This window comes from Lonchura striata, chromosome 5 (assembly GCF_046129695.1).
Source record: "Lonchura striata isolate bLonStr1 chromosome 5, bLonStr1.mat, whole genome shotgun sequence".
Lineage (NCBI taxonomy): Eukaryota > Metazoa > Chordata > Aves > Passeriformes > Estrildidae > Lonchura > Lonchura striata.
In genome coordinates, this window is record NC_134607.1 from 71,769,313 (window position 1) to 71,796,515 (window position 27,203).

Below are 27,203 nucleotides of genomic sequence, written 5' to 3' on the forward strand. Positions count from 1 at the left end.
AGGGACAATTCCCACAATCCCAGACTGCTCCAACATTTCCTTGGACATTCCAGGGATCCAGAGCTGCTCTGGCAATCCCAGCCCAGCCAGGAATTCCTCATTCCCAAAATCCCACCCCAAGCTCCCTTTCCCAGGGAATTCCCTCCATTCCCAGCTCTCCCAGCCTGGCATTGGATCCATCCCCACCCCAACTCTGCTCCAGGAAGGAATTTTGGGATCCGGGGGTTTCACTGGGAATCTCAGCACTCCAGGAAGGGTCTCCCTTCCCTTTTCCATCCCCAACTTCCATAAAAATCCCTCGGGATGGATTCTGAACCTCCTTGATCCCAGAATCCTGGAATGGTTCGGGTGGGAAGGGACCTCAAATCCCATCCCATTCCAATCCCACCATCCCAGGCTGCTCCAGCCTTTCCTGGGACATCCCAGGGATCCAGGGGCAGCCCCAGCTGCTCTGGCAATCCCAGCCCAGCCAGGAATTCCTCATTCCCAAGATCCCATCCCTGGCTGCCCTCTGGCAGTGGGAGCCATTCCCTGGCTCCTGTCCCTCCAGGCTTTTCCCAAATTTCAACTCTCCTGGAGCCCCTTCAGGGCCTGGAATGTGCTGGAAGCTCTCCCTGGATCCTTCCCTTCTCCAGGAGAACATTCCCAGATTTCCCAGCCCTGGGATTCGGGATGAGGCTGCCGAAGGAAAAGAATTCCTGGGCAGATCCCACAGCAACAGCCGGACACGGGCGAGACTTTTCCAGAGTGAATTTTAATCAGGAATTAACCCGAACCCTCCCTGAGCTTTTTACCAGGAATGAATTCCAGGTGCCCAAATTCCCACCACTGAGGAGTTCCTCCTCTTCCCAGCCCTTCCCAATGCCTGAATCCAGGGAAAATCCGGGGAAAATCCGGGGAAAATCCGGGGAAAATCCGGGGAAAATCCAGGGAAAATCCGGGGAAAATCCGGGGAAAATCCAGGGAAAATCCGGGGAAAATCCAGGGAAAATCCAGGGAAAATCCGGGGAAAATCCGGGGAAAATCCGGGGAAAATCCGGGGAAAATCCGGGGAAAATCCGGGGAAAATCCGGGGAAAATCCGGGGAAAATCCGGGGAAAATCCGGGGAAAATCCGGGGAAAATCCGGGGAAAATCCAGGGAAAATCCGGGGAAAATCCAGGGAAAATCCAGGGAAAATCCAGGGAAAATCCAGGGAAAATCCAGGGAAAATCCAGGGAAAATCCGGGGAAAATCCAGGATCTGGGCACCACCAAAAGCTCAGGGCCCGTCTCAAAGCGAGGGAGTTTTGGGATTTTTGGGAATCCAAGGATTTCCTCCCTGGAGATGTTTGGGAGGGGTGGGAAAAGCCACAGGATTCATCCAGTTCTCCAAAAATCCCAAAAATTCCGTGGGATTGGATCCCTCCTGTGGCTTGGCGTTGGAAAATGTCGATTTTGGGGTTAAAATCCCTGCTGCTCCAGGGATTTTCTCCCAACTCCCCCAGATCCAGCCGAAAATTTGGGATGGGCACCACAAAGATCTGCGGGATCTCCTGGGGAAAAGCTCCGGGAAATCCTCTGGAATTTCGGTGTTTGGGTGGATTCATTCCCAAAGCCAGAGGTGGGCCAGAATTCCAGGCTCGCTCCTCCCCATTCCAGAGGATCTGAGGGATGCAAAGCTCAGGAAAACTCCCGGGAATTTCTTCCCCTCACACCAAAGCAGGAATCCCCATCCTGGTTTCGGTGGGAATTGTCCCTTTTTTTCCCAGTTTTTCCGGGGATTTGGGATGCTGCAGCACAAACCCTGCAGGGATTTCCCTCATCCAGGGGATCCAGGAGTGAAATTCTCCAACTTCCCAAGGAATGGCTCCAATCCCACCGTGTTTTCCTGGGATAAAATTCCAATTTTGGGAAAAGCTGCCAGGATCCAGCTCTCCTCCTCCAGTCCAAATTCCAGCCAGGAGAAATCCCAAAGATTTCCATGGACAAATCCCAGCTGGAATTTTTTAATGTTGGATCATTCCCTGCCCTGCTGGAAACCCCCAGGGAAGAGGAATGATCCCGAAATTTTCAGCTGGGTTTGGAATTTGGGAAGTTTGGGAAGAGGAGGATAAAGCAGGAATGGCCTGGTGGGATTTGGGATGGATCCAGGATTTGGGAATAAAGGGTGAAGGGATCGTCCCAAAGTGACCCAAAAACCAACGAGGCCCAATCCAGGAGTTTATTCCCATTATTCCAAGGATCCAGCTGCTTCTGGCATTCCCAGATTTTGGATGGAATCCACGGGATTTGGGGAATTCCTTGTGGGTTCTCCAAGGAATCTTTTTGCTTTTCCAAGGGAAATTTGGAATTTGTAATTCCATGATTGTACCGGCGTGGGGAGGGTTGGAAAAACCACCCAGGAAGGGATTTGAGATCCTGAAAAGGGATTTGGGATCCTGAAAAGGGATTTGGGATCCCTAAAAAGGGATTTGGGATCCTAAAAAGGGATTTGGGATCCCTAAAAAGGGATTTGGGATCCTGAAAAGGGATTTGGGATCCTGAAAAGGGATTTGGGATCCTGAAAAGGGATTTGGGATCCTGAAAAGGGATTTGGGATCCCTAAAAAGGGATTTGGGATCCTGAAAAGGGATTTGGGATCCCTAAAAAGGGATTTGGGATCCTGAAAAGGGATTTGGGAACCCTGAAAAGGGATTTGGGAACCTGAAAAGGGATTTGGGATCCTGAAAAGGGATTTGGGAACCCTGAAAAGGGATTTGGGATCCTGAAAAGGGATTTGGGATCCTGAAAAGGGATTTGGGATCCTGAAAAGGGATTTGGGATCCCTAAAAAGGGATTTGGGATCCTGAAAAGGGATTTGGGATCCCTAAAAAGGGATTTGGGATCCTGAAAAGGGATTTGGGAACCCTGAAAAGGGATTTGGGAACCTGAAAAGGGATTTGGGAACCCTGAAAAGGGATTTGGGAACCTGAAAAGGGATTTGGGATCCTGAAAAGGGATTTGGGAACCCTGAAAAGGGATTTGGGATCCTGAAAAGGGATTTGGGATCCTGAAAAGGGATTTGGGATCCCTAAAAGCAAATTTGGGATCCTGAAAAGGGATTTGGGAAACCTGAAAAGGGATTTGGGATCCCTAAAAAGGGATTTGGGATCCCTAAAAGCAAATTTGGGATCCTGAAAAGGGATTTGGGATCCCTAAAAAGGGATTTGGGAACCCTAAAAAGGGATTTGGGATCCCTAAAAAGGGATTTGAGAACTTAAAAAGGGATTTGGGATCCCTAAAAAGGGATTTGGGAACCCTGAAAAGGGATTTTGGAACCCCCAAAAGGGATTTGAGAACTTAAAAAGGGATTTGGGATCCCTAAAAAGGGATTTGGGATCCCTGAAAAGAGATTTGGGATCCTGAAAAGGGATTTGGGATCCCTAAAAAGGGATTTGGGATCCTGAAAAGGGATTTGGGATCCTGAAAAGGGATTTGGGATCCCTGAAAAGGGGTTTGGGATCCCTGAAAAGGGATTTGGGATCCCTGAACTATCCCACAAAACCTTTTTCCTGCCGTTCCCAGGGATGAATCCCACAAAAAACCCCAAAAAAACCCCCTGGGACGTCCCTGAGCTTCCCCAGTTCCACAATCCTGGGAATCCCAGCCCAAAAGTCGGGATGAGAGCAGCAGCATTTGGGATTTTGGGATTTTCCGGCTGCAGAGGGGCAGGGAGGAAGAAATAACATGAAAATGAAACCCCAGGAAGTGCCTCCAGCTCAGCATTCCCAGGATTCCTGCAGGAATCTGCTCTCCTGGGATTTTCTGGGATCAGTGGGAAAAACGGAAAAGCTGGAAAGGGGGAGGAGAATCCCAGCTCACACATCCAAGGACAAAGCCCAGGTGCCCAAGGAATTCCAGGAATTCCAGCTGGGATTCGGGCCTGGAATCCCAATCCCAATCCCTGGAATCCCAATCCCAATCCCTGGAATCCCAATCCCAAATCCTTGGAATCCCAATCCCAATCCTTGGAATCCCAATCCCAAACTGGCACAGGGAAAAGAGCTCCAAAGGGGCGAAATCAATCCCAAAATTCCCAAATTTTCAGGCAGAGCCCAGTCCTGCTGCATCCCACGGGATCTCCAGGGAGGGGGAAATCAAATCTGGGATCAGGGAATGTCCTGGGATTGGGATTGGGAATGGGATTGGGATTGGGAATGGGACACAGCCAATCCCAGGCCTCTCCTCATTCCTGGTACCGATCCAAAGCCTCTGGATGCTTCTGGAAAACCCTAAAAAATTCCCTAAATAAACGAGCTGCCTCTAATTAGCCCTGAGCTCGTTCATTTAGGGGATTCCTTTAGGGAATCGTTCATTTAGGGAATCGTTAATGTAGGGAATCGTTAATTTAGGGAATTCATTTAGGAATCATTAATTTAGGGAATTCATTTAGGAATCGTTAATTTAGGGAATTCATTTAGGAATCATTAATTTAGGGAATTCATTTAGGGAATTGTTAATTTAGGGAATTCATTTAGGAATTGTTAATTTAGGGAATTCATTTAGGAATCGTTAATTTAGGGAATTCATTTAGGGAATTGTTAATTTAGGGAATTCATTTGGGGAATTGTTAATTTAGGGAATTCATTTAGGGAATTGTTAATTTAGGGAATTAATTTAGGGAATTAATGAATTACCAGGGAATGAACTGCCCCCAGCTGTCCCTGGAGTTATTCCCAAGGGTGGGATCCCATCCAAATCCAAGGATTTCCCCTCGCAGTCCCTCTGCAGCCAGCAGGGAAAGGGTCCTGGATCATCCAGAAGGGGATGGGATAAAAACGGGAAAATTGGGATCAGGGGGGCCTCTGCAGGGAAAAATGGGAAAAACGGGATCAGAAATGGGATCAGAGGGGTCTGTGCAGGGAAAAATGGGGAAAATTGGGAAAAACGGGATCAGAAATGGGATCAGAGGGGTCTGTGCAGGGAAAAATGGGATGAGGAATGGGAAAAATGGGATCAGAGGGGCCTCTGCAGGGAAAAATGGGATCAGAAGTGGGATCAGAGGGGTCTGTGCAGGGAAAAATGGGGAAAATTGGGAAAAACGGGATCAGAGGTAGGATCAGAGGGGCCTCTGCAGGGAAAAATGGGAAAAACGGGATCAGAAGTGGGATCAGAGGGGTCTGTGCAGGGAAAACTGGGATCAGAAATGGGATCAGAGGGGTCTGTGCAGGGAAAAATGGGATGAAAATTGGGAAAAACGGGATCGGAAATGGGATCAGGGGGGTCTGTGCAGGGAAAAATGGGGAAAATTGGGAAAAACGGGATCAGAGGGGTCTGTGCAGGGAAAAATGGGAAAAATTGGGAAAAACGGGATCAGAGGTAGGATCAGAGGGGCCTCTGCAGGGAAAAATGGGGAAAACGGGATCAGAAGTGGGATCAGAGGGGTCTGTGCAGGGAAAAATGGGGAAAATTGGGAAAAACGGGATCAGAAATGGGATCAGAGGGGCCTCTGCAGGGAAAAATGGGAAAAACGGGATCAGAAATGGGATCAGAGCCGCTCCAGAGCAAGGAATTCCCAGCTGGAATGATTCCACTCCCCAGCTTTATCCCATTTCCCTCCGGGGAATTCCGGGAATGCCGCCCGGATCCCCGGCCGGGAGCTCCCGAGGGAAGAGGAGGAATCCCGACCGTTCCCGTTCCCAGCAGCGCCCGGGGTGGAATTCCGAGGGGCGCGGGGAGCCGGAGGATTCCCGGTGCCGCGGCTTTTCCCGGGAATGCGTCAGTCGTAGCAGAGGTAGCGGATGAGCCGGGCGGGAATTCCCAGCTCCGAGATCTTGTCCAGGCGGCGCTGGCCGGCGGCGCGGCGCACGGCGAGGCGGCACAGCTGCGCCAGGCTCAGCGGCGTTCCTGCGGGGACGCGGGGAAACGGGAACACGGGAAATGGGAAACGGGGAAACGGGAAACGGGAAACGGGAAACGGGAATGGGGAAAATGGGGAAAACAGGGAAAAGGGAACGGGGGAAAACGGGAAATGGGAAACGGGAAACGGGAACGGGGGAAAACGGGAAATGGGAAACGGGGAAAAGGGAACGGGGAAAAACAGGGAAAACGGGGAAAAACGGGGAAAAACGGGGAAAACAGGGAAAAACGGGGAAAAACGGGGAAAAACAGGGAAAACGGGGTCAGGAATGGGGAAAAACGGGGAAAAACGGGGTCAGGAACGGGGAAAAACGGGGAAAAATGGGGGAAAACGGGGAAAACGGGGAAAAATGGGGAAAAATGGGGAAAAACGGGGAAAACGGGGACGGGGAAAACAGGGAAATGGGAACAGGGAAAAACGGGGAAAAATGGGGAAAAACGGGGAAAACAGGGAAAACGGGGTCGGGAACGGGGGAAACGGGGAAAAACGGGAAAAACGGGGAAAAACGGGGAAAAACGGGAAAAACGGGGAAAAACGGGGAAAAACAGGGAAAACGAGGTCAGGAACGGGGAAAAACGGGGAAAAACGGGGAAAACGGGGAACGGGAAACGGGAACGGGAACGGGGAAATGGGAACGGGGGAAAACGGGAAATGGGAAACAGGAACGGGGAAAACGGGGAACGGGAACACGGGAAACGGGAACGGGGAAAACGGGGAACGGGAAACGGGAAACGGGAACGGGGAAAACGGGGAACGGGAAACGGGAAACGGGAACGGGGAAACGGGAAACAGGAAACGGGAACGGGGAAAATGGGGAACACGGGAAACGGGAACGGGGGAAAAATGGGGACGGGAACGGGGGAAAACGGGTAAAATGGGGAAAAATGGGGGAAAACGGGGGAAAACGGGGACAGGAACGGGGAAAACGGGGAAAACGGGGAAGGGAACGGGGGAAAAACAGGGAAAAACGGGGTCGGGAACGGGGAAAACGGGGAACGGGAACACGGGAAACGGGAACGGGGAAACGGGAAACAGGAAACGGGAACGGGGAAAATGGGGAACACGGGAAACGGGAACGGGGGAAAACGGGTAAAATGGGGAAAAATGGGGATGGGAACGGGGGGAAACGGGGAAAACGGGAAACGGGAACGGGGGAAAATGGGGAAAAACGGGGAAATAGGGAAAACGGGGACGGGAACGGGGGAAAACGGGGAAAAACGGGGAAAACGGGGAAAAACGGGGGACGGGGTCGGGAACGGGGAAAAACGGGATGGAAACGGGAGAGAAATGGGGTAAACGGGATGGAAACGGGGGAAAAACAGGGTGGGAATGGGGAAAATGGGGAAAAACGGGGGAAAAATGGGGGAAAACGGGGAAAAATGGGGGACGGGGTCGGGAACAGGGAACAACAGGGAAAAACGGGGTGGGAACGGGGTCAGGAACGGGGAAAACGGGGGAAAACGGGGAAAAACAGGGAAAAATGGGAAAAACGGGGGAAAACGGGGAAAAGTGGGGAAAAATGGGAAACGGGATCGGGAACGGGGGGAAAACAGGGAAAAACAGGAGAAAAATGGGGAAAAACAGGGAAAAACGGGGGAAAATGGGGGAAAACGGGGAAAAACGAGGGAAAACGGGGGAAAACGGGAAATGGGGAAAAACAGGGAAAACAGGGAAAAACGGGGAAAATGGGGAAAAATGGGGAAAAACGGGGGAAAATGGGGAAAAACGGGGGAAACAGGGAAAAACGGGGAAAAATGGGGAAAAACGGGGAAAAACGGGGAAAACAGGGAAACAGGATCGGGAACGGGGGGAAAACGGGGAAAAACGGGAGAAAAATGGGATGGAAACGGGGAAAAACGGGGTAAAAACGGGATGGAAATGGGGTAAAAACGGGATGGGAACGGGGAGAAATAGGATGGAAATGGGGAAAAAATGGGATAAAAACGGGGAAGCGGGGTCAGGAACAGGGAAAAAATGGGATGGAAATGGGATAAAAACGGGAAAAAAACGGGAAACGGGGTCGGGAACGGGGAAACGGGATAAAAACGGGATAAAAACAAGGAAACGGGGTTGGAAATGGGGAAATGGGATAAAAATGGGGAAACAGGAATGGGGAAATGGGATAAAAACAGGAGAAACGGGGTCAGAACGGGGAAATGGGATAAAAGGGGATAAAAAGGGGATAAAAAGGGGATAAAAATGGGATAGACAGGGTCAGGAATGGGGAAATGGGATAAAAACAGGATAAAAACGGGGTCAGGAATGGGGAAATGGGATAGAAACAGGGTCAAAATGGGGTCAGGAACGGGATAAAAATGGGAAAAACGGGATCAGAAACAGAGTAAAAATGGGATCAGAAACAGGATTAAAACCCAAGACGAAATGGATTTGATGGCCAAATTCCAAGGAAAAAGGGGATTTGATGACTGAATTCCCAGGACAAAGGAATTTGACAGCCAAACTCCCAGAAAAAGGGGATTTCATGGCCAAATTTTCAGGAGAAAGGGGGATTTGATGATCAAATTCCCAGAACAAAGGGATTTGATGGCCAAATTCGCAACAAAAACAGGATTTGATGGCCAAACTCCAAAGAAAAAGTGGATTTGATGGCCAAAGTCCCTGGACAAAAGGGATTTGATGAAAGAATTCACAGTAAAAGGAGATTTGATGGCCAAACTCACAGGACAAAGGGAATTTCATGGCCAAATTCCCAGGACAAAGATGGATTTGATGGATTTGATGGCCGAATTCCCAACAAAAGGGGATTTGGTGGCCGAATTCCCAACCAAAGGGGATTTGGTGGCCAAATTCCCAACCAAAGGGGATTTGGTGGCCGAATTCCCAACCAAAGGGGATTTGATGGCTGAATTCCCAATGAAAAGGGGATTTGATGGCTGAATTCCCAACAAAAGGGGATTTGATGACTGAATTCCCAACCAAAGGGGATTTGATGGCCGAATTCCCAACCAAAGGGGATTTGGTGGCCGAATTCCCAATGAAAAGGGGATTTGGTGGCCAAATTCCCAATGAAAAGGGGATTTGGTGGCCGAATTCCCAACCAAAGGGGATTTGATGGCTGAATTCCCAATGAAAAGGGGATTTGATGGCTGAATTCCCAACAAAAGGGGATTTGATGGCTGAATTCCCAACCAAAGGGGATGTGGTGGCCGAATTCCCAATGAAAAGGGGATTTGATGGCCAAATTCCCAACAAAAGGGGATTTGGTGACCGAATTCCCAACAAAAGGGGATTTGGTGACTGAATTCCCAATGAAAAGGGGATGTGGTGGCCGAATTCCCAACCAAAGGGGATTTGATGGCCGAATTCCCAACCAAAGGGGATTTGATGACCGAATTCCCAATGAAAAGGGGATTTGATGGCCAAATTCCCAACCAAAGGGGATTTGGTGGCCGAATTCCCAACCAAAGGGGATTTGATGACCGAATTCCCAACCAAAGGGGATTTGATGACCGAATTCCCAATGAAAAGGGGATTTGGTGGCCGAATTCCCAACCAAAGGGGATTTGATGACCGAATTCCCAATGAAAAGGGGATTTGATGACCCAATTTCCAACCAAAGGGGATTTGATGGCCGAATTCCCAATGAAAAGGGGATTTGATGACCCAATTCCCAACCAAAGGGGATTTGATGGCCGAATTCCCAATTAAAAGGGGATTTGATGACCGAATTCCCAATTAAAAGGGGATTTGATGACCCAATTCCCAACCAAAGGGGATTTGATGGCCGAATTCCCAACCAAAGGGGATTTGATGGCCGAATTCCCAACAAAAGGGGATTTGGTGGCCGAATTCCCAATTAAAAGGGGATTTGATGACCCAATTTCCAACCAAAGGGGATTTGATGACCGAATTCCCAACCAAAGGGGATTTGATGACCCAATTCCCAACCAAAGGGGATTTGGTGGCCGAATTCCCAACCAAAGGGGATTTGGTGACTGAATTCCCAACCAAAGGGGATTTGGTGGCCGAATTCCCAATGAAAAGGGGATTTGGTGGCCGAATTCCCAACCAAAGGGGATTTGATGACCCAATTCCCAACAAAAGGGGATTTGGTGGCCGAATTCCCAATCAAAGGGGATTTGATGGCCAAATTCCCAACCAAAGGGGATTTGATGGCCAAATTCCCAACCAAAGGGGATTTGATGGCCAAATTCCCAATGAAAAGGGGATTTGATGGCCAAATTCCCAACCAAAGGGGATGTGGTGGCCGAGCTCCCCGGAGAAGCCGCTGTCCGCACTCACTCTCGTAGAACTCGAAGCACTTGGCGGCGGGGCTGCTGCTCCAGGTGTAGTCCGAGGGTTTCTTGCCGCGGTTGTCCCGGGCGTAGATGTTGCCGCCGAACTCCACCAGCAGCTGCACCAGGTCCGTGTTGCGCACCTTGGCCGCGTGGTGCAGCGCCGTCTCGTGCAGCTTGGCAGCGTTCACGTTGGCGCCTGGCACGGCACGCGGCATTCCGGCGGGGGAACGGGAGAATCCCGCCGGGAAAGGGGGAAAGGGCTGGGAAAGGGGGAGCTGGGATGGGAAATGGGGAGCCGGGATGGGAAATGGGGAGATGGGATGGGAAATGGGGATTTGGGATGGGAAATGGGGATTTGGGATGGGAAATGGGGAGCTGGGATGGGAAATGGGGAGCTGGGATGGGAAATGGGGAGCCGGGATGGGAAATGGGGATTTGGGATGGGAAATGGGGAGATGGGATGGGAAATGGGGATTTGGGATGGGAAATGGGGAGCCGGGATGGGAAATGGGGAGCCGGGATGGGAAATGGGGAGATGGGATGGGAAATGGGGATTTGGGATGGGAAATGGGGATTTGGGATGGGAAATGGGGAGCTGGGATGGGAAATGGGGATTTGGGATGGGAAATGGGGATTTGGGATGGGAAATGGGGATTTGGGATGGGAAATGGGGATTTGGGATGGGAAATGGGGATTTGGGATGGGAAATGGGGATTTGGGATGGGAAATGGGGATTTGGGATGGGAAATGGGGATTTGGGATGGGAAATGGGGAGCTGGGATGGGAAATGGGGATTTGGGATGAGAAATGGGGATCTGGGATGGGAAATGGGGAGCTGGGATGGGAAATGGGGAGATGGGATGGGAAATGGGGAGCTGGGATGGGAAATGGGGAGCTGGGATGGGAAATGGGGATTTGGGATGGGAAAGGGGGATTTGGGATGGGAAATGGGGAGCTGGGATGGGAAATGGGGATTTGGGATGGGAAATGGGGATTTGGGATGGGAAATGGGGATTTGGGATGGGAAATGGGGATTTGGGATGGGAAATGGGGATTTGGGATGGGAAATGGGGATTTGGGATGGGAAATGGGGATTTGGGATGGGAAATGGGGATTTGGGATGGGAAATGGGGAGCCGGGATGGGAAATGGGGATTTGGGATGGGAAAGGGGGAGATGGGATGGGAAATGGGGATTTGGGATGGGAAATGGGGAGATGGGATGGGAAATGGGGATTTGGGATGGGAAATGGGGATTTGGGATGGGAAATGGGGATTTGGGATGGGAAATGGGGATTTGGGATGGGAAACAGGGATTTGGGATGGGAAATGGGGATTTGGGATGGGAAATGGGGAGCTGGACAGGGAAAAGGGGAGCTGGACAGGGAAAAGGGGAGATGGACAGGGAAAAGGGGAGATGGGATGGGAAATGGGGAGCTGGGATGGGAAATGGGGATTTGGGATGGGAAATGGGGATTTGGGATGGGAAATGGGGAGCTGGGATGGGAAATGGAGAGCTGGGATGGGAAATGGGGATTTGGGATGGGAAATGGGGATTTGGGATGGGAAATGGGGATTTGGGATGGGAAATGGGGAGCTGGGATGGGAAATGGGGATTTGGGATGGGAAATGGGGATTTGGGATGGGAAACGGGGATTTGGGATGGGAAATGGGGAGTTGGGATGGGAAATGGGGATTTGGGATGGGAAATGGGGAGTTGGGATGGGAAATGGGGATTTATCCAGGGAAAAAGAAATTCAGGTAGGGAAAAGGGGATCTGGGCAGGTGAAAGGGGGATCCAGGCAGGGAAAAGGGGATTTATCCAGGGAGAAGGGAATTTATCCAGGGAAAAGGAAATTCAGGCAGGGAAAAGGGGATTTTTCCAGGGAAAAAGAAATTCAGGCAGGGAAAAGGGGATCTGGGCAGGGAAAAGGGGATCCAGGCAGGGAAAAGGGGATTTATCCAGGGAAAAAGAAATTCAGGCAGGGAAAAGGGGATCTGGGCAGGTGAAAGGGGGATCCAGACAGGGAAAAGGGGATTTGGCCAGGGAAAAGGAAATCCAGGCAGGGAAAAGGGGATTTATCCAGGTAAAAGGGGATTTTTCCAGGGAAAAAGAAATTCAGGCAGGGAAAAGGGGATCTGGGCAGGGAAAAGGGGATCCAGGTAGGGAAAAGGGGATTTGGCCAGGGAAAAGGAAATCCAGGCAGGGAAAAGAGGATTTATCCAGGTAAAAGGGGATTTTTCCAGGGAAAAAGAAATTCAGGCAGGGAAAAGGGGATCTGGGCAGGGAAAAGGGGGATCCAGGTAGGGAAAAGGGGATTTGGCCAGGGAAAAGGAAATCCAGGCAGGGAAAAGGGGATTTAGCCAGCGTAAAGGGGATTTGGCCAGGGAAAGGGGGAATTTATCCATGGAAGAGGAAATTCAGGTAAGGAAAAAGAGATTTATCTCAAGGAAAAGGGAATTTAACCAGGGGAAAGGGGATTTGTCCTGGGAAAAGGGGATTTAGCCAGGGATAAAAAAATCCAGGCAAGGAAAAGAAAATTCAGGCAAAGAAAAGGGGATTTGGCCAGGGGAAATAGAATTTAGTCAGGGAAAAGCAATCAGAAGTGGGATCAGAGGGGTCTGTGCAGGAAGAATGGGATCAGGAACGGGATCAGGAACAGGATCAGGAATGGGATCAGGAACGGGATCAGGAATGGGATCAGGAACGGGATCAGGAATGAGATCAGGAATGGGATCAGGAATGGGATCAGGAATGGGATCAGGAACGGGATCAGGAATGAGATCAGGAATGGGATCAGGAATGAGATCAGGAATGGGATCAGGAGCGGGATCAGGAATGGGATCAGGAATGAGATCAGGAGCGGGATCAGGAATGGGATCAGGAATGGGATCAGGAGCGGGATCAGGAATGGGATCAGGAACAGGATCAGGAACAGGATCAGGAACGGGATCAGGAACAGGATCAGGAACGGGCTCAGGAACGGGATCAGGAATGAGATCAGGAATGGGATCAGGAATGGGATCAGGAATGGGATCAGGAATGGGATCAGGAACGGGATCAGGAACAGGATCAGGAACAGGATCAGGAACGGGATCAGGAATGGGATCAGGAATGGGATCAGGAATGGGATCAGGAATGGGATCAGGAATGGGATCAGGAATGAGCTCAGGAATGGGATCAGGAACAGGATCAGGAACAGGCTCAGGAATGGGATCAGGAATGGGATCAGGAATGGGATCAGGAACAGGATCAGGAATGGGATCAGGAATGGGATCAGGAATGGGATCAGGAATGGGAATCGGGAACAGGCTCAGGAACAGGTTCAGGAACAGGATCAGGAACAGGCTCAGGAATGGGCTCAGGAATGGGCTCAGGAACGGGATCAGGAACAGGCTCAGGAATGGGATCAGGAACAGGCTCAGGAACGGGCTCAGGAATGGGCTCAGGAACGGGCTCAGGAACGGGGATCAGGAACGGGCTCAGGAATGGGATCAGGAACGGGCTCAGGAACGGGATCAGGAATGGGATCAGGAATGGGATCAGGAATGAGATCAGGAATGGGCTCAGGAACGGGCTCAGGAACAGGCTCAGGAACAGGATCAGGAACAGGCTCAGGAATGGGATCAGGAACGGGCTCAGGAACGGGATCAGGAATGGGATCAGGAGTGGGAATCAGGAACAGGCTCAGGAACAGGATCAGGAACAGGCTCAGGAACAGGATCAGGAATGGGATCAGGAGTGGGAATCAGGAACAGGCTCAGGAACAGGATCAGGAACAGGCTCAGGAACAGGCTCAGGAACAGGACCAGGAACAGGATCAGGAACAGGATCAGGAGTGGGAATCAGGCACGGGCTCAGGAACGGGCTCAGGAACAGGCTCGGGAACGGGCTCAGGAACAGGATCAGGAACGGGCTCAGGAACAGGATCAGGAACGGGCTCAGGCACGGGAGCGAGGGCTCTGCGCCGCGTCCCAGCGCATTCCGGGCGGGCACGCCGTACCTGCCTGCAGCAGCAGCTTGGCACAGTCCAGGTGCTCCCGGGCGCAGGCCACGTGCAGCGGCGTCCCGAAGTGGCAGTCGTGCGCCTCCAGGTTGGCGCCCACCTCGATCAGCAGCTGCACGCACTCCGGGCTGCCTGCGACACGGAAACGCGGAAAATCCCACCGGGATCCGGGAATTCCCGCTGGGAACTGGGCAATCCCAACCCACCGGGTGCAATTCCCACTGGGAACTGGGGAATCCCACTGAAATCCGGGAATTCCCGCTGGGAACTCGGCAATCCCAACCCACCGGGTGCAATTCCCACTGGGAACTGGAGAATCCCACTGGGAACTGGGAAATCCCACTGGGAACTGGAGAATCCCACTGGGAACTGGGAAATCCCACTGAAATCCGGGAATTCCCGCTGGGAACTGGGGAATCCCAGCCCACCGGGGTGCAATTCCCACTGGAAACTGGGCAATCCCACTGAAATCTGGGAATTCCCACTGGGAACTGGGCAATCCCAACCCACCGGGTGCAATTCCCACTGGGAACTGGGGAATCCCGCTGGGAACTGGGGAATCCCAACCCACCGGGTGCAATTCCCACTGGAAACCTGGGAAATCCCACTGGAAACTGGGAAATCCCACTGGAAACTGGGGAATCCCAGCCCACTGGGGTGCAATTCCCACTGGAAACTGGGAAATCCCACTGGAAACTGGGCAATCCCAACCCACTGGGGTGCAATTCCCACTGGAAACTGGGGAATCCCACTGAAATCCGGGAATTCCCACTGGGAACCGGGCAATCCCAACCCACCAGGGTGCAATTCCCACCCCAGAATTGCCCTGGAATTGCTCTGGAATGTCCCTGGAATGAATGTCCCTGGAATTGCCCTGGAATGACCTTGGAAGGACCCTAGAATGACTTTGGAATTGCCCTGGAATGACCCTGGAATGAACCTGGAATTGCCCTGGAATTACCTTGGGATTGACCTGGAATGAATGTCCCCAGAATAACCCAGGAATTGCCCTGGAATTGCCCTGGAATTGCCCTGGAATGACCTTTGAATGTCCCTGGAATGAATGTCCCTGGAATGGCCCTGGAATTGCTCTTGAATGGCCCTGGAATGACCCTGGAATGGCCCAGGAATTACCCTGGAATAATCTTGGAAGGACCCTAGAATGACTTTGGAATTGCCCTGGAATTGCCCAGGAATTGCCCTAGAAATACCCATTGCATTGCCCTGGAATGACCCTGGAATGGCCTTGGAATTGCCCTGGAATGAATGTCCCTGGAACATCCCTGGAATTGCCCTGGAATTGCTCTTGAATGGCCCTGGAATGGCCCCAGAATTGCTCTGGAATGAATGTCCCTGGAATTGTCCTAGAAATACCCATTGAATTGCCCTGGATTTGACCCTGGAATTACCTTGGATTGACCCTGGAATTGCCCTGGATTTGACCCTGGAATTGCTCTTGAATGGCCCTGAAATGGCCCCAGAATCGCTCTGGAATGAATGTCCCTGGAATTGCCCTCAAGTGATCCTGGAATGACGCTGGAATTGCCCTGGATTTGCTCTGGAATTGCCCTGGAATTGCCCTGGATTGACCCTGGAATTGCCCTGGATTTGACCCTGGATTGACCCTGGGATTGCCCTGGATTTGACCCTGGAATTGCCCTGGATTTGGCCCTGGAATTCCCCTGGAATTGCCCTGGAATTGCCCTGGATTGACCCTGGAATTGCTCTTGAATGGCCTTGAAATGGCCCCAGAATCGCTCTGGAATGAATGTCCCTGGAATTGCCCTCAAGTGATCCTGGAATGACGCTGGAATTGCCCTGGATTTGCCCTGGATTTGACCCTGGATTGACCCTGGAATTGCCCTGGAATTGCTCTGGATTTGCCCTGGATTTGCCCTGGATTTGACCCTGGATTGACCCTGGAATTGCCCTGGATTTGCCCTGGATTTGCCCTGGATTGACCCTGGAATTGCTCTTGAATGGCCTTGAAATGGTCCCAGAATTGCTCTGGAATGAATGTCCCTGGAATTGCCCGCAAGTGACCCTGGAATGACGCTGGAATTACCCTGGAATTGCCCTGGATTTGACCCTGGAATTGCCCTGGAATTGCTCTGGATTTGACCCTGGAATTGCTCTTGAATGGCCCTGAAATGGCCCCAGAATTGCTCTGGAATGAATGTCCCTGGAATTGCCCTCAGGTGATCCTGGAGTTGCCCTGGATTTGCCCCTGGAATGTCCCTGGAATGTCCCTGGGATGTCCCTGGAATGTCCCCGGGATGTCCCCGGAATGTCCCTGGGATGTCCCTGGATTTGCCCCTGGAATGTCCCTGGAATGTCCCTGGAATGTCCCTGGGATGTCCCTGGATTTGCCCCTGGAATGTCCCCGGGATGTCCCCGGGATGTCCCCGGGATGTCCCTGGATTTGCCCCTGGAATGTCCCTGGAATGTCCCTGGAATGTCCCTGGGATGTCCCTGGATTTGCCCCTGGGATGTCCCCGGGATGTCCCGGGATGTCCCTGGATTTGCCCCGGGATGTCCCCGGGATGTCCCTGGGATGTCCCCGGGATGTCCCTGGAATGTCCCTGGGATGTCCCCGGGATGTCCCGGGATGTCCCTGGATTTGCCCCGGGATGTCCCCGGGATGTCCCTGGGATGTCCCCGGGATGTCCCTGGATTTGCCCCTGGAATTGCCCTGGAATTGCCCTGGGATGTCCCTGGAATGTCCCCGGGATGTCCCTGGAATGTCCCCGGGATGTCCCCGGGATGTCCCTGGAATGTCCCCGGGATGTCCCTGGATTTGCCCCTGGAATTTCCCTGGAATTGCCCTGGAATGTCCCCGGGATGTCCCTGGAATGTCCCCGGAATGTCCCTGGATTTGCCCCTGGAATTGCCCTGGATGTCCCCGGGATGTCCCCGGGATGTCCCTGGGATGTCCCTGGATTTGCCCCTGGAATTGCCCTGGAATTGCCCTGGGATGTCCCCGCGATGTCCCCGGAATGTCCCCGGGATGTCCCCAGGATGTCCCCGGGATGTCCCTGGGATGTCCCTGGGATGTCCCTGGGATGTCCCTGGATTTGCCCCTGGAATTGCCCTGGATGTCCCCGGGATGTCCCCGGGATGTCCCTGGGATGTCCCTGGATTTGCCCCTGGAATTGCCCTGGAATTGCCCTGGGATGTCCCCGCGATGTCCCCGGAATGTCCCCGGGATGTCCCCAGGATGTCCCCGGGATGTCCCTGGATTTGTCCCCGGGATGTCCCTGGGATGTCCCTGGGATGTCCCTGGGATGTCCCTGAATTTGCCCCTGGAATGTCCCTGGGATGCCCCCGGGATGTCCCTGGATTTGTCCCCGGGATGTCCCTGGGATGTCCCCGGGATGTCCCTGGATTTGCCCCGGGATGTCCCCGGGATGTCCCCGGGATGTCCCTGGATTTGCCCCCGGGATGTCCCTGGAATGTCCCTGGGATGTCCCTGGAATGTCCCTGGATTTGCCCCTGGATTTGCCCCTGGATTTGCCCCCGGGATGTCCCCAGGACGTCCCTGGAATGTCCCTGGGATGTCCCTGGAATGTCCCTGGATTTGCCCCTGGAATGTCCCCGGGATGTCCCTGGAATGTCCCCGGGATGTCCCTGGATTTGCCCCTGGAATTGCCCTGGATTTGCCCCTGGAATGTCCCCGGGATGTCCCCAGGATGTCCCTGGATTTGTCCCCGGGATGTCCCTGGAATGTCCCCGGGATGTCCCCGGGATGTCCCTGGATTTGCCCCTGGATTTGCCCCTGGAATTGCCCTGGATTTGCCCCCGGGATGTCCCGGGACGTCCCCGAAGGCGGCGGGCGCTGACCGCTCATGCAGGCCTCGTGCAGGGGCGAGGCGGTGTACAGGGGCGGGTTGACCTTGGCGCCGTGCGACAGCAGCACCCGCACGCACTCCACGCTGCCCGAGGCGCAGGCGTCGCACAGCGGCGTGCTGCCGTCGATGTTCCGCGCCTCCACCTGGGGAAAGAGGGAAAAGGAGGTGAAAAATCGGGAAAAAGTAGGGAAAAGGAGGTGAAAAGTATGGAAAAGGAGGTGAAAAGTGGGGGAAAAGTAAGGAAAAGCAAGGAGGAGGTTTGTAAGCTCCACATCACACAGCGGCGTGCTGCCGTCGATGTTCCGCGCCTCCACCTGGGAAAAGAGGGAAAAGCAGGTGAAAAATCGGGAAAAAGCAAGGAAAAGCAGGTGAAAAGTAGGAAAAAAGTATGGAAAAGGAGGTGAAAAGTGGGGGAAAAGTATGGAAAAGGAGGTGAAAAGTAGGGAAAAGCAAGGAGAAGGAGGTTTGTAAGCTCCGCGTCGCACAGCGGCGTGCTGCCGTCAATGTTCTGCGCCTCCACCTGGGGAAAAGGAGGGAAAAGCAGGTGAGAAGTCGGAAAAAAGTATGGAAAAGGAGGTGAAAAGTAAGGAAAAGAAGGTTAAAAGTAGGGAAAAAGTAGGGAAAAGGAGGTTAAATATAGGGAAAAGCAAGGAGGAGGTTTGTAAGCTCCACGTCGCACAGCGGTGTGCTGCCGTCGATGTTCCGCGCCTCCACCTGGGAAAAGAGGGAAAAGGAGGTGAAAAATCGGGAAAAAGCAAGGAAAAGGAGGTGAAAAGTATGGAAAAGGAGGTGAAAAGTGGGGGAAAAGTAAGGAAAAGCAAGGAGGAGGTTTGTAAGCTCCGCGTCGCACAGCGGCGTGCTGCCGTCGATGTTCCGCGCCTCCACCTGGGGAAAGAGGGAAAAGGAGGTGAAAAATCGGGAAAAAGCAAGGAAAAGGAGGTGAAAAGTATGGAAAAGGAGGTGAAAAGTGGGGGAAAAGTAAGGAAAAGCAAGGAGGAGGTTTGTAAGCTCCGCGTCGCGCAGCGGCGTGCTGCCGTCGATGTTCCACGCCTCCACCTGGGGAAAGAGGGAAAAGGAAGTGAAAAATCGGGAAAAAGTAGGGAAAAGGAGGTGAAAAGTAAGGAAAAGCAAGGAGAAGGAGGTTTGTAAGCCCCGCGTCGCACAGCGGCGTGCTGCCGTCGATGTTCCCCGCCTCCACCTGGGAAAAGAGGGAAAAGGAGGTGAAAAATCGGGAAAAAGTAAGGAAAAGCAGGTGAAAAATAAGGAAAAGAAGGTTAAAAGTAGGGAAAAAGTAGGGAAAAGGAGGTTAAAAGCAGGGAAAAGCAAGGAGGAGGTTTGTAAGCTCCGCGTCGCACAGCGGCGTGCTGCCGTCGATGTTCCGCGCCTCCACCTGGGGAAAGAGGGAAAAGGAGGTGAAAAATCGGGAAAAAGCAACGAAAAGGAGGTGAAAAGTATGGAAAAGGAGGTGAAAAGTGGGGGAAAAGGAGGTGAAAAGTGGGGGAAAAGTAAGGAAAAGCAAGGAGGAGGTTTGTAAGCTCCACGTCGCACAGCGGCGTGCTGCCGTCGATGTTCCACGTTTCCATCTGTGGGGACAGGGAAAACAGGTGAGAAATGGGGGAAAACGGGAGAAAAGTAGGAAAAAAGTAGGTTAAAACAGGTTAAAAGCAGGGAAAAGCAGGTTAAAAGTAGGGAAAAGAAGGGAAAACCAGGTTAAAAATAGGTGGAAGGAGGTTAAAAGTAGGGAAAAGGAAGTTAAAAGTAAGGAAAAGCAAGAAGAGGTTAAAGGCAGGGAAAAGCAGGTGAAAAGTGGGGAAAAGAAGGTTAAAAGTAGGGAAAAACAGGGAAAAGGAGGTTAAAAGCAGGGGAAAAGCAGGGATAAACAGGTTAAAAGCAGGTTAAAATCAAGAAAATCAGGATAAAAGTAGGTGAAAAACAGGAAAACGGAGGTTAAAATTAGGTCAAAAGCAGGGAAAAGTAGGGAAAAGCAAGGAAAAAGGAGGTTAAAAGCAGGTGAAAAACAGGGGAAAGCAAGTTAAAAGCACAGAAAATCAGGTTAAAAGTAGGGAAAAGCAGGTGAAAAGCAGGGAAAGTCTGGTTAAAAGCAGGGAAAAGAAGGGAAAAGCAGGGGAAAAGCAGGGAAAGTCTGGTTAAAAGCAGGGAAAAGCAGGGAAAAGCAGGGGAAAAGCAGGGAAAAGCAGGGAAAAGCAGGGAAAAGCAGGGGAAATCTCAGCTGGGATCATGGGATTGTGGAATTGTGAAGGCTGGGATGGATTTGGAAGGGGGTGGAGGGATGAAGCAGCAATGGGAAAAGCAGCACTGATCCATCCCCAAGTGGCACTTCCATGGGGAAAAGTCAGGGATGGAGGAATTTGGGAATGGCACTGAGGGAAGGAGAGACTTGGGAATGGCACTGGATCCATGGTAGAAATCTCCAGGAAGGAGAAACTTGGGAATGGCACTCAGGGAAATTGAGAAATTTGGGAATGGCACTGAATCCATGGTGAAAAGTCAAGAGAAAGAACAGAAGGAAAAACTTGGGAAGAAGGAGAAGGAAAGAAGGAGAAACTTGGGATTGGCACTCTGGGAAATGGAGAAAAATTTGGGAATGGCACTGAGGGAAGGAGAAACTTGGGAATGGCACCGGATCCACTGGGGAGAATCCAGGAAACAAGAAACTTGGGAATGGCACTGAGGGAATGAGAAACTTGGGAATGGCACCGGATCCATGGGGCAAACTCTGGGAAAGAGAAACTTGGGAATGGCACTGAGGGAATGAGAAATTTGGGAATGGCACCGGATCCATGGGGAAAAGCCAAGAGAAAGAAAAGAAGGAAAAACTTGGGAAGAAGGAGAAGAAAAGAAGGAGAACCTTGGGAATGGCACTGAGGGAAGGAGAAACTTGGGAATGGCACCGGATCCATGGGGCAAACTCTGGGAAAGAGAAACTTGGGAATGGCACTGAGGGAAGGAGAAACTTGGGAATGGCACCGGATCCATGAGGAAAAACTCAGAGAAAGAAAAGAAGGAAAAACTTGGGAAGAAGGAGAAGGAAAGAAGGAGAAATTTGGGATTGGCACTCTGGGAAATGGAGAAAAACTTGGGAATGGCACTGAGGGAAGGAGAAGCTTGGGAATGGCACCGGATCCATGGGAAAACCTCCAGGAATGGGATCAGACAGCACGGGTGGCACAGGACTGTTAATCCAGAGGGGATTGATGATCCCTGGCCTCAATCCCTTGGGAATTCCCAGCCTGCCCTGGGGAATCCAACCCGCCACTCCCGCAGCTCCCAATCCAAGGAATGCTGAGTTTTCCCTCCGCGCTGTGCACAAACCATCCTCCAGGGAATGATGGAATTCCTTGGAATTCTGCTGATCCCCTGCTCCTCCTCCTGGGCAGGATGGGCGAAGCCAGGGAATGTTTGGGATGGGAAAGATTTCCAGGATGGAATCCAACCATTCCCAGCCCTGCCAAGGCCAGCCCTGTCCCCAGGTGCCACATCCACAGGGTTTAAATCCCGCCAGGAATGGGAACTCCACCTGGGCAGCTCCAATGCCTGATCATCTTTTCCATGGGGAAATATTCCCTAAAATCCAATCCAAACCTCCCCTGGCTCAGCTGAGGCCATGGACTTCCACAATCCAGGATTTTCCTTCGGCTCATCCCTTTTTTCTGGGATCTCTGCCTCAGCACTCAGCAACTCCCAAGGGAATTTTCCCAGCCCGGGAGGAAAACTCCAGGCTTTGGAAGTGCAGAATTTCCTTTTTTTTAAAAATTTTTTAACCTTGCAGTTCGAGTGGCATTCACTGCAGACATTCGGATGCTGTCAAATCCTCAAAATTCCACGCCCTAACAATTTTCCTGCCTTGATCCCAAGCTTGGAATGAGCTGGAACATCGGGAATCACCATCAGGATCAGCTCTGGCACCACCACATCCCACTGCGGATTTACACCAAAATTTGGGAGAAATCCAGGAGCTTTTTATCCTACCATGAGTACCCCAAAAAGCAGTTTGGTTCTTCCAGAGATTCCTTGGGATCATCTTTCCCAAATTCTTTCGGAGTTTAATTCCTCCTATCCCGATTTCCTCCTTTCCCTGTGGGAGATTTCCCAGGAAAAAAACAGAATTTCCCTTTGGCTGATCCAGAGGTTTTTGGTTTTTTTTTTTTTTTTTCCAACTGCGATCCAGGGATTTTCCTTCTCCAGCTGATCCCACTCCGGGGAGCTGTTTGCTGAGTGGAATGGTAGCAACAGAAATTTGAGGAAAAATTGGATATGAGGGAAAATTCCCCCCCTAAAAGAGGCTGCCCGGGGCACTGGAGGGATTTAAAAGCTGGAAGTGACACTGGGGACAGCAGCGGTGGCCTTGGCAGGGCTGGGAATGGCTGGATTGGATCTCCCAGGGCTTTTCCAACTCTGGAATTCCCCTCTCCCACCTTTTCCCCACCGGGAATTATTTTAACCCTGGATTTGCTGGTGGCTGAAGTTGTTACAGGGTAAGAGATCCGACCTCACCCCAGAATGGAGTGGGATTTTCCATCTTTTTCCAGGCAGCTGCTGGGAATGGGATGAGCTGGGATCACAACCAAACCTGGGAGTGACACTGAGGAACGAGCTGGAATTTTGGGGAACCACCAGCAGGATCCGACCTCACCCCAAAAGGGAGTGGGATTTTCCATCTTTTTCCAGGCAGCTGCTGGGAATGGGATGAGCCGGGATCACAACCAAACCTGGGAGTGACACTGAGGAACGAGCTGGAATTTTGGGGGAAACCACCAGCAGGATCCAACCTCACCCCAAAATGGAGTGGGATTTTCCATCTTTTTCCAGGCAGCTGTTGGGAACGGGATGAGCTGGGATCACAACCAAACCTGGGAGTGACACTGAGGAACGAGGTGGAATTTTGGGAACCACCAGCAGGATCCGACCTCACCCCAAAAGGGAGTGGGATTTTCCATCTTTTTCCAGGCAGCTGCTGGGAATGGGATGAGCTGGGATCACAACCAAACCTGGGAGTGACACTGAGGAACGAGCTGGAATTTTGGGAACCACCAGCAGGATCCGACCTCACCCCAAAAGGGAGTGGGATTTTCCATCTTTTTCCAGGCAGCTGCTGGGAATGGGATGAGCTGGGATCACAACCAAACCTGGGAGTGACACTGAGGAACGAGGTGGAATTTTGGGGAACCACCAGCAGGATCCAACCTCACCCCAAAATGGAGTGGGATTTTCCATCTTTTTCCAGGCAGCTGCTGGGAACGGGATGAGCCGGGATCACAACCAAACCTGGGAGTGACACTGAGGAACGAGCTGGAATTTTGGGGAACCACCAGCAGGATCCGACCTCACCCCAAAATGGAGTGGGATTTTCCATCTTTTCCCAGGCAGCTGTTGGGAATGGGATGAGCCGGGATCACAACCAAACCTGGGAGTGACACTGAGGAACGAGCTGGAATTTTGGGAACCACCAGCAGGATCCGACCTCACCCCAAAATGGAGTGGGATTTTCCATCTTTTTCCAGGCAGCTGCTGGGAACGGGATGAGCCGGGATCACAACCAAACCTGGGAGTGACACTGAGGAACGAGCTGGAATTTTGGGGAAACCACCAGCAGGATCAGCTCTGGCACCACCACATCCAAAACCCTGCAGCCCCGTTTCATCCCTGGAGCTGCCGGGCATGCCACCAACACCTCCCAGAGCTTATCCAGGAGGATTCCCAGGAGGATTGGCACGGGATGCTGACCTGGGCGCCGGCGTCCAGCAGGAGTTGGACACACTGGGCCTGTCCCCTGAGGCTGGCCTCGTGCAGGGGCGTGATGGAGTCGTAGGTGACGGCGTTGACGCAGGCTCCGCTCTCGATCAGCCGCCGCAGCTGCAGGATCTCCCCTCGCCGCGCCGCCTCGTGCACCGGCGTCCTGGCCGCCCAGAAACCTGGGGGGGGGAAAGGGGATTTGTCCAAAAAAAAAAATAGATCCTGGGGGTTTTGTGGGAATGGCTGCCCTGGGATCCTGGCAGGGGTTAGGAGCCCATGGACAGAGATCACAGACAGTGTCTCTGGGGGCTCTGAGAGCCCCCAGAGACACTGGCTGTGATCTCTGTCCATGGAAAAGAATTTCCAATCTCACAGCATCAATTACCACCTCTGAGTGTTTGATATCAGTAATCATTAAGCGTGCCACGGGTGCAAAAGTAAAATTTTAGGATTCTAGATTAGGGGACAAGCTGGAGGAAATTGGGTGTGCCTTGTCCTTTTTCTCCTTCTTCATGCCCTCCATGTCTCACTGTGGTGTTGGCATTTTTCTGTTGGTTCAGGCTGGGGACACACTGTCCAACGGAGGTGACAGATATTGGCACGTTCTTGTAAATGCAGCCCAGGGAGTTTCTGGTATTGAATGTTTGTCACATCCCACTGAGGGCAGAGCCCCACACGCTGCCCTGCAGGACAGAGCTGGGCAGGGCAGCAGAACATGTGAGAGATCAACAGAATAAACAACCTGGGAACCAGCACAAACAGTTTATAACTTCTGCTTTGGCAGCAGAGCTAAAAAACAGAAACTTTCTACAATTTTGGAATCATCAACACCTCAGATTCCGACAGTATTTGGCACCCCACGGGATGGGATTTCTCAGGAGGGTGGGGAGGAGATGGGGTGGGATTCACATGTGGGAAGATGTGGTTGTCACACCCTTGGAATTGTCCCAGGATGGGTTTTGGAGAGGGTCTGGAGCAAGCTGGGCTGGTGGAAGGTGATGGAACAAGGGGAGTTTCCAACCCTTCCTGCCCAAATTGTTCCATGGAGATGTGTATTCCTGGAGGAGCACGGAAAGGGTTGGGATCAAGGGAAAAAAACTCAGCCCAACTCAAAAAATCTCTTCCCAAATTCTGGATTCTTGCAGGAACATGAGCTGGCTGGATGGAAGGAGAGCTGGGATCAAAGGAAAACTCAGCCCAACTCAAAAAATCCCTTCCCAAACTTCGGATTCCTGCAGGAACATGGAAAAAGAGCTGGGATTAAGGAAAAGCTCAGTCCAATTCAAAAATCCCTTCCCAAACTCTGGATTCCTAAAGGAACATGGAAAAAGAGCTGGGATCAAGGGAAAACTCAGTCCAATTCAAAAATCCCTTCCCAAACTCTGGATTCCTAAAGGAACATGGAAAAAGAGCTGGGATCAAGGGAAAACTCAGCCCAACTCAAAAATCTCTCAGGATTCCTGCAGGAACATGGGCTGGCTGGATGGAAGGAGAGCTGGGATCAAAGGAAAACTCGGCCCAACTCAAAAAATCCATTCCCAAACTCTGGATTCCTAAAAGAACATGGAAAAAGAGCTGGGATCAAGGGAAAATGGACAGCGTCACCTCCTCTCAGGTGGGCTTTGCTTTGGAGGTGGCCCTGAGCAAAAACAGCTCCCTGTGCTCACGCAGCCCCTCCTTAAAAAAAAAAAAGGGAATTCTGAGTATCAACATTTCCACAGGGTTTTTTTCCCTTGGTTTGGAAGATCCTCATTTCTTTGCCAGTATCCCCGGGCAGGGTGGATTTCCTTGCCTGGAGCTCCTCCTGGTTTTTGTGTCGGGAGAAGCAAATCCAAATGAGGATGGAGAGCTGGAGAGGGACTGGGGACAAGGATGGAGGGACAGGACCCAGGGAATGGCTCCCACTGCCAGAGGGCAGCCAGGGATGGGATTTGGGAATGAGGAATTCCTGGCTGGGCTGGGATTGCCAGAGCAGCTGGGGCTGCCCCTGGGTCCCTGGAATGTCCCAGGAAGGACTGGAGCAGCCTGAGATCATGGCAGGTGTCCCTGGAATGAGCTTTGAGGTCCCTTCCCACCCAAACTGGTCCAGGATTCTGGGATTTGGGACACTCAGGATCCATCCCGAGGGATTTTTATGGAAAATGGGGATAGAAAAGAGAGGGAAAGGGAAGGGAGACCCTTCATGGTTTCTGAGATTCCAAGTGAAGCCCCTGGGTCCATGAATTTCTTGGAGAGGAGATGGATCCAGTGTCAGGCTGGGAGAGCTGGGAATGTTCCCCTGGAGAAGGGAAGGATCCAGGGAGAGCTTCCAGCACATTCCAGGGCCTGAAGGGGCTCCAGGAGAGCTGAAATTTGGGAAAAGCCTGGAGGGACAGGACCCAGGGAATGGCTCCCACTGCCAGAGGGCAGCCAGGGATGGGATTTGGGAATGAGGAATTCCTGGCTGGGCTGGGATTGCCAGGGCAGCTGGGGCTGCCCCTGGATCCCTGGAATGTCCAAGGAAAGGCTGGAGCAGCCTGGGATGGTGGGAGGTGTCCCTGCCCCGGGAATCGGGACACAAGCCCTGGGAGTGACCCAGGATTTGGGCACCCGCGGCTCCAAGGTGGGAACGTCCACAAAACAGCGCGGGAGGGGAATTCGGGAAGAACACGGATCGTTCCCCGGGAATTCGGGAGGAACACGGATCGCTCCCGGGAATTCGGGAAGAACACGGATCGTTCCCGGGAATTCGGGAGGAACACGGATCGTTCCCGGGAATTAGGGGGGAACACGGATCGTTCCCGGGAATTAGGGGGGAACACGGATCGCTCCCCGGGAATTCGGGAAGAACACGGATCGCTCCCGGGAATTTGGGAAGAACACGGATCGCTCCCCGGGAATTCGGGAGGAACACGGATCGTTCCCCGGGAATTCGGGAGGAACAGGATCGCTCCCCGGGAATTCGGGAGGAACACGGATCGCTCCCTGGGAATTAGGGGGGAACACGGATCGCTCCCCGGGAATTCGGGAGGAGCAAGGATCGCTCCCGGTGTCCTGACACCCATCCTCTTAACCCTTTCCTTGCCCCTCGCTCCCTCGCCCAGCAGCCCCCAAATCCCACCCTTTAACCCCAAACCGCTCCTTAACCCCCATAGTCACACTTTAACCCCCAAACCCCTCTTTAGCACCCAAACCCACGCTTTAAACGCCAAGAGCCATCCGTAAACCTCCACACCAGTCCGCGCCACCGCAACCCACGCTGCAAGCGCCCAACTCATGGCGCAAGCCCCAAAGCCCCTCCCGCACGCCGCCAGGAGCCGGCGCGGGCGCGGCTCCGGGTTCTCCCGGAGCGGCCCCGGTCGCAGCTCGCTCCCCGGCGGGTCCCAGGCCCGAGCACACGCACCGATGTCGCCCCGCGCGGAGCCGCCGCCGCCCGGGCTCTCCATGGCCCGGCCCGCCGGGCCCGCCGCGCGGCACGA

The 27,203-nt window shown here is 52.5% G+C and overlaps 1 protein-coding gene across 2 annotated transcripts; it reads right to left on the reverse strand.

Moving 5' to 3' along the window:
- Positions 1–735: 735 nt before the first annotated feature.
- Positions 736–27,194, reverse strand: LOC110470957 (ankyrin repeat and SOCS box protein 13). Of its 2 annotated transcripts, XR_013340049.1 has the most exons (7): positions 27,128–27,194; positions 23,737–23,924; positions 17,984–18,134; positions 14,141–14,275; positions 10,143–10,334; positions 4,657–5,866; positions 736–1,868 (listed from the first exon to the last, which is right to left on the reverse strand). XR_013340049.1 is itself a non-coding variant. In XM_077783711.1 (6 exons), exons 1-6 carry the CDS (start codon positions 27,168–27,170, stop codon positions 5,739–5,741), a joined length of 837 nt encoding a protein of 278 aa, XP_077639837.1. In that variant the 5' UTR covers positions 27,171–27,194; the 3' UTR covers positions 736–5,738. The 2 variants fall into 2 exon arrangements, 1 of the variants encoding a protein (XP_077639837.1); XM_077783711.1 differs by having other exon boundaries at positions 736–5,866.
- Between the last annotated feature and the right edge of the window lie 9 nt (positions 27,195–27,203).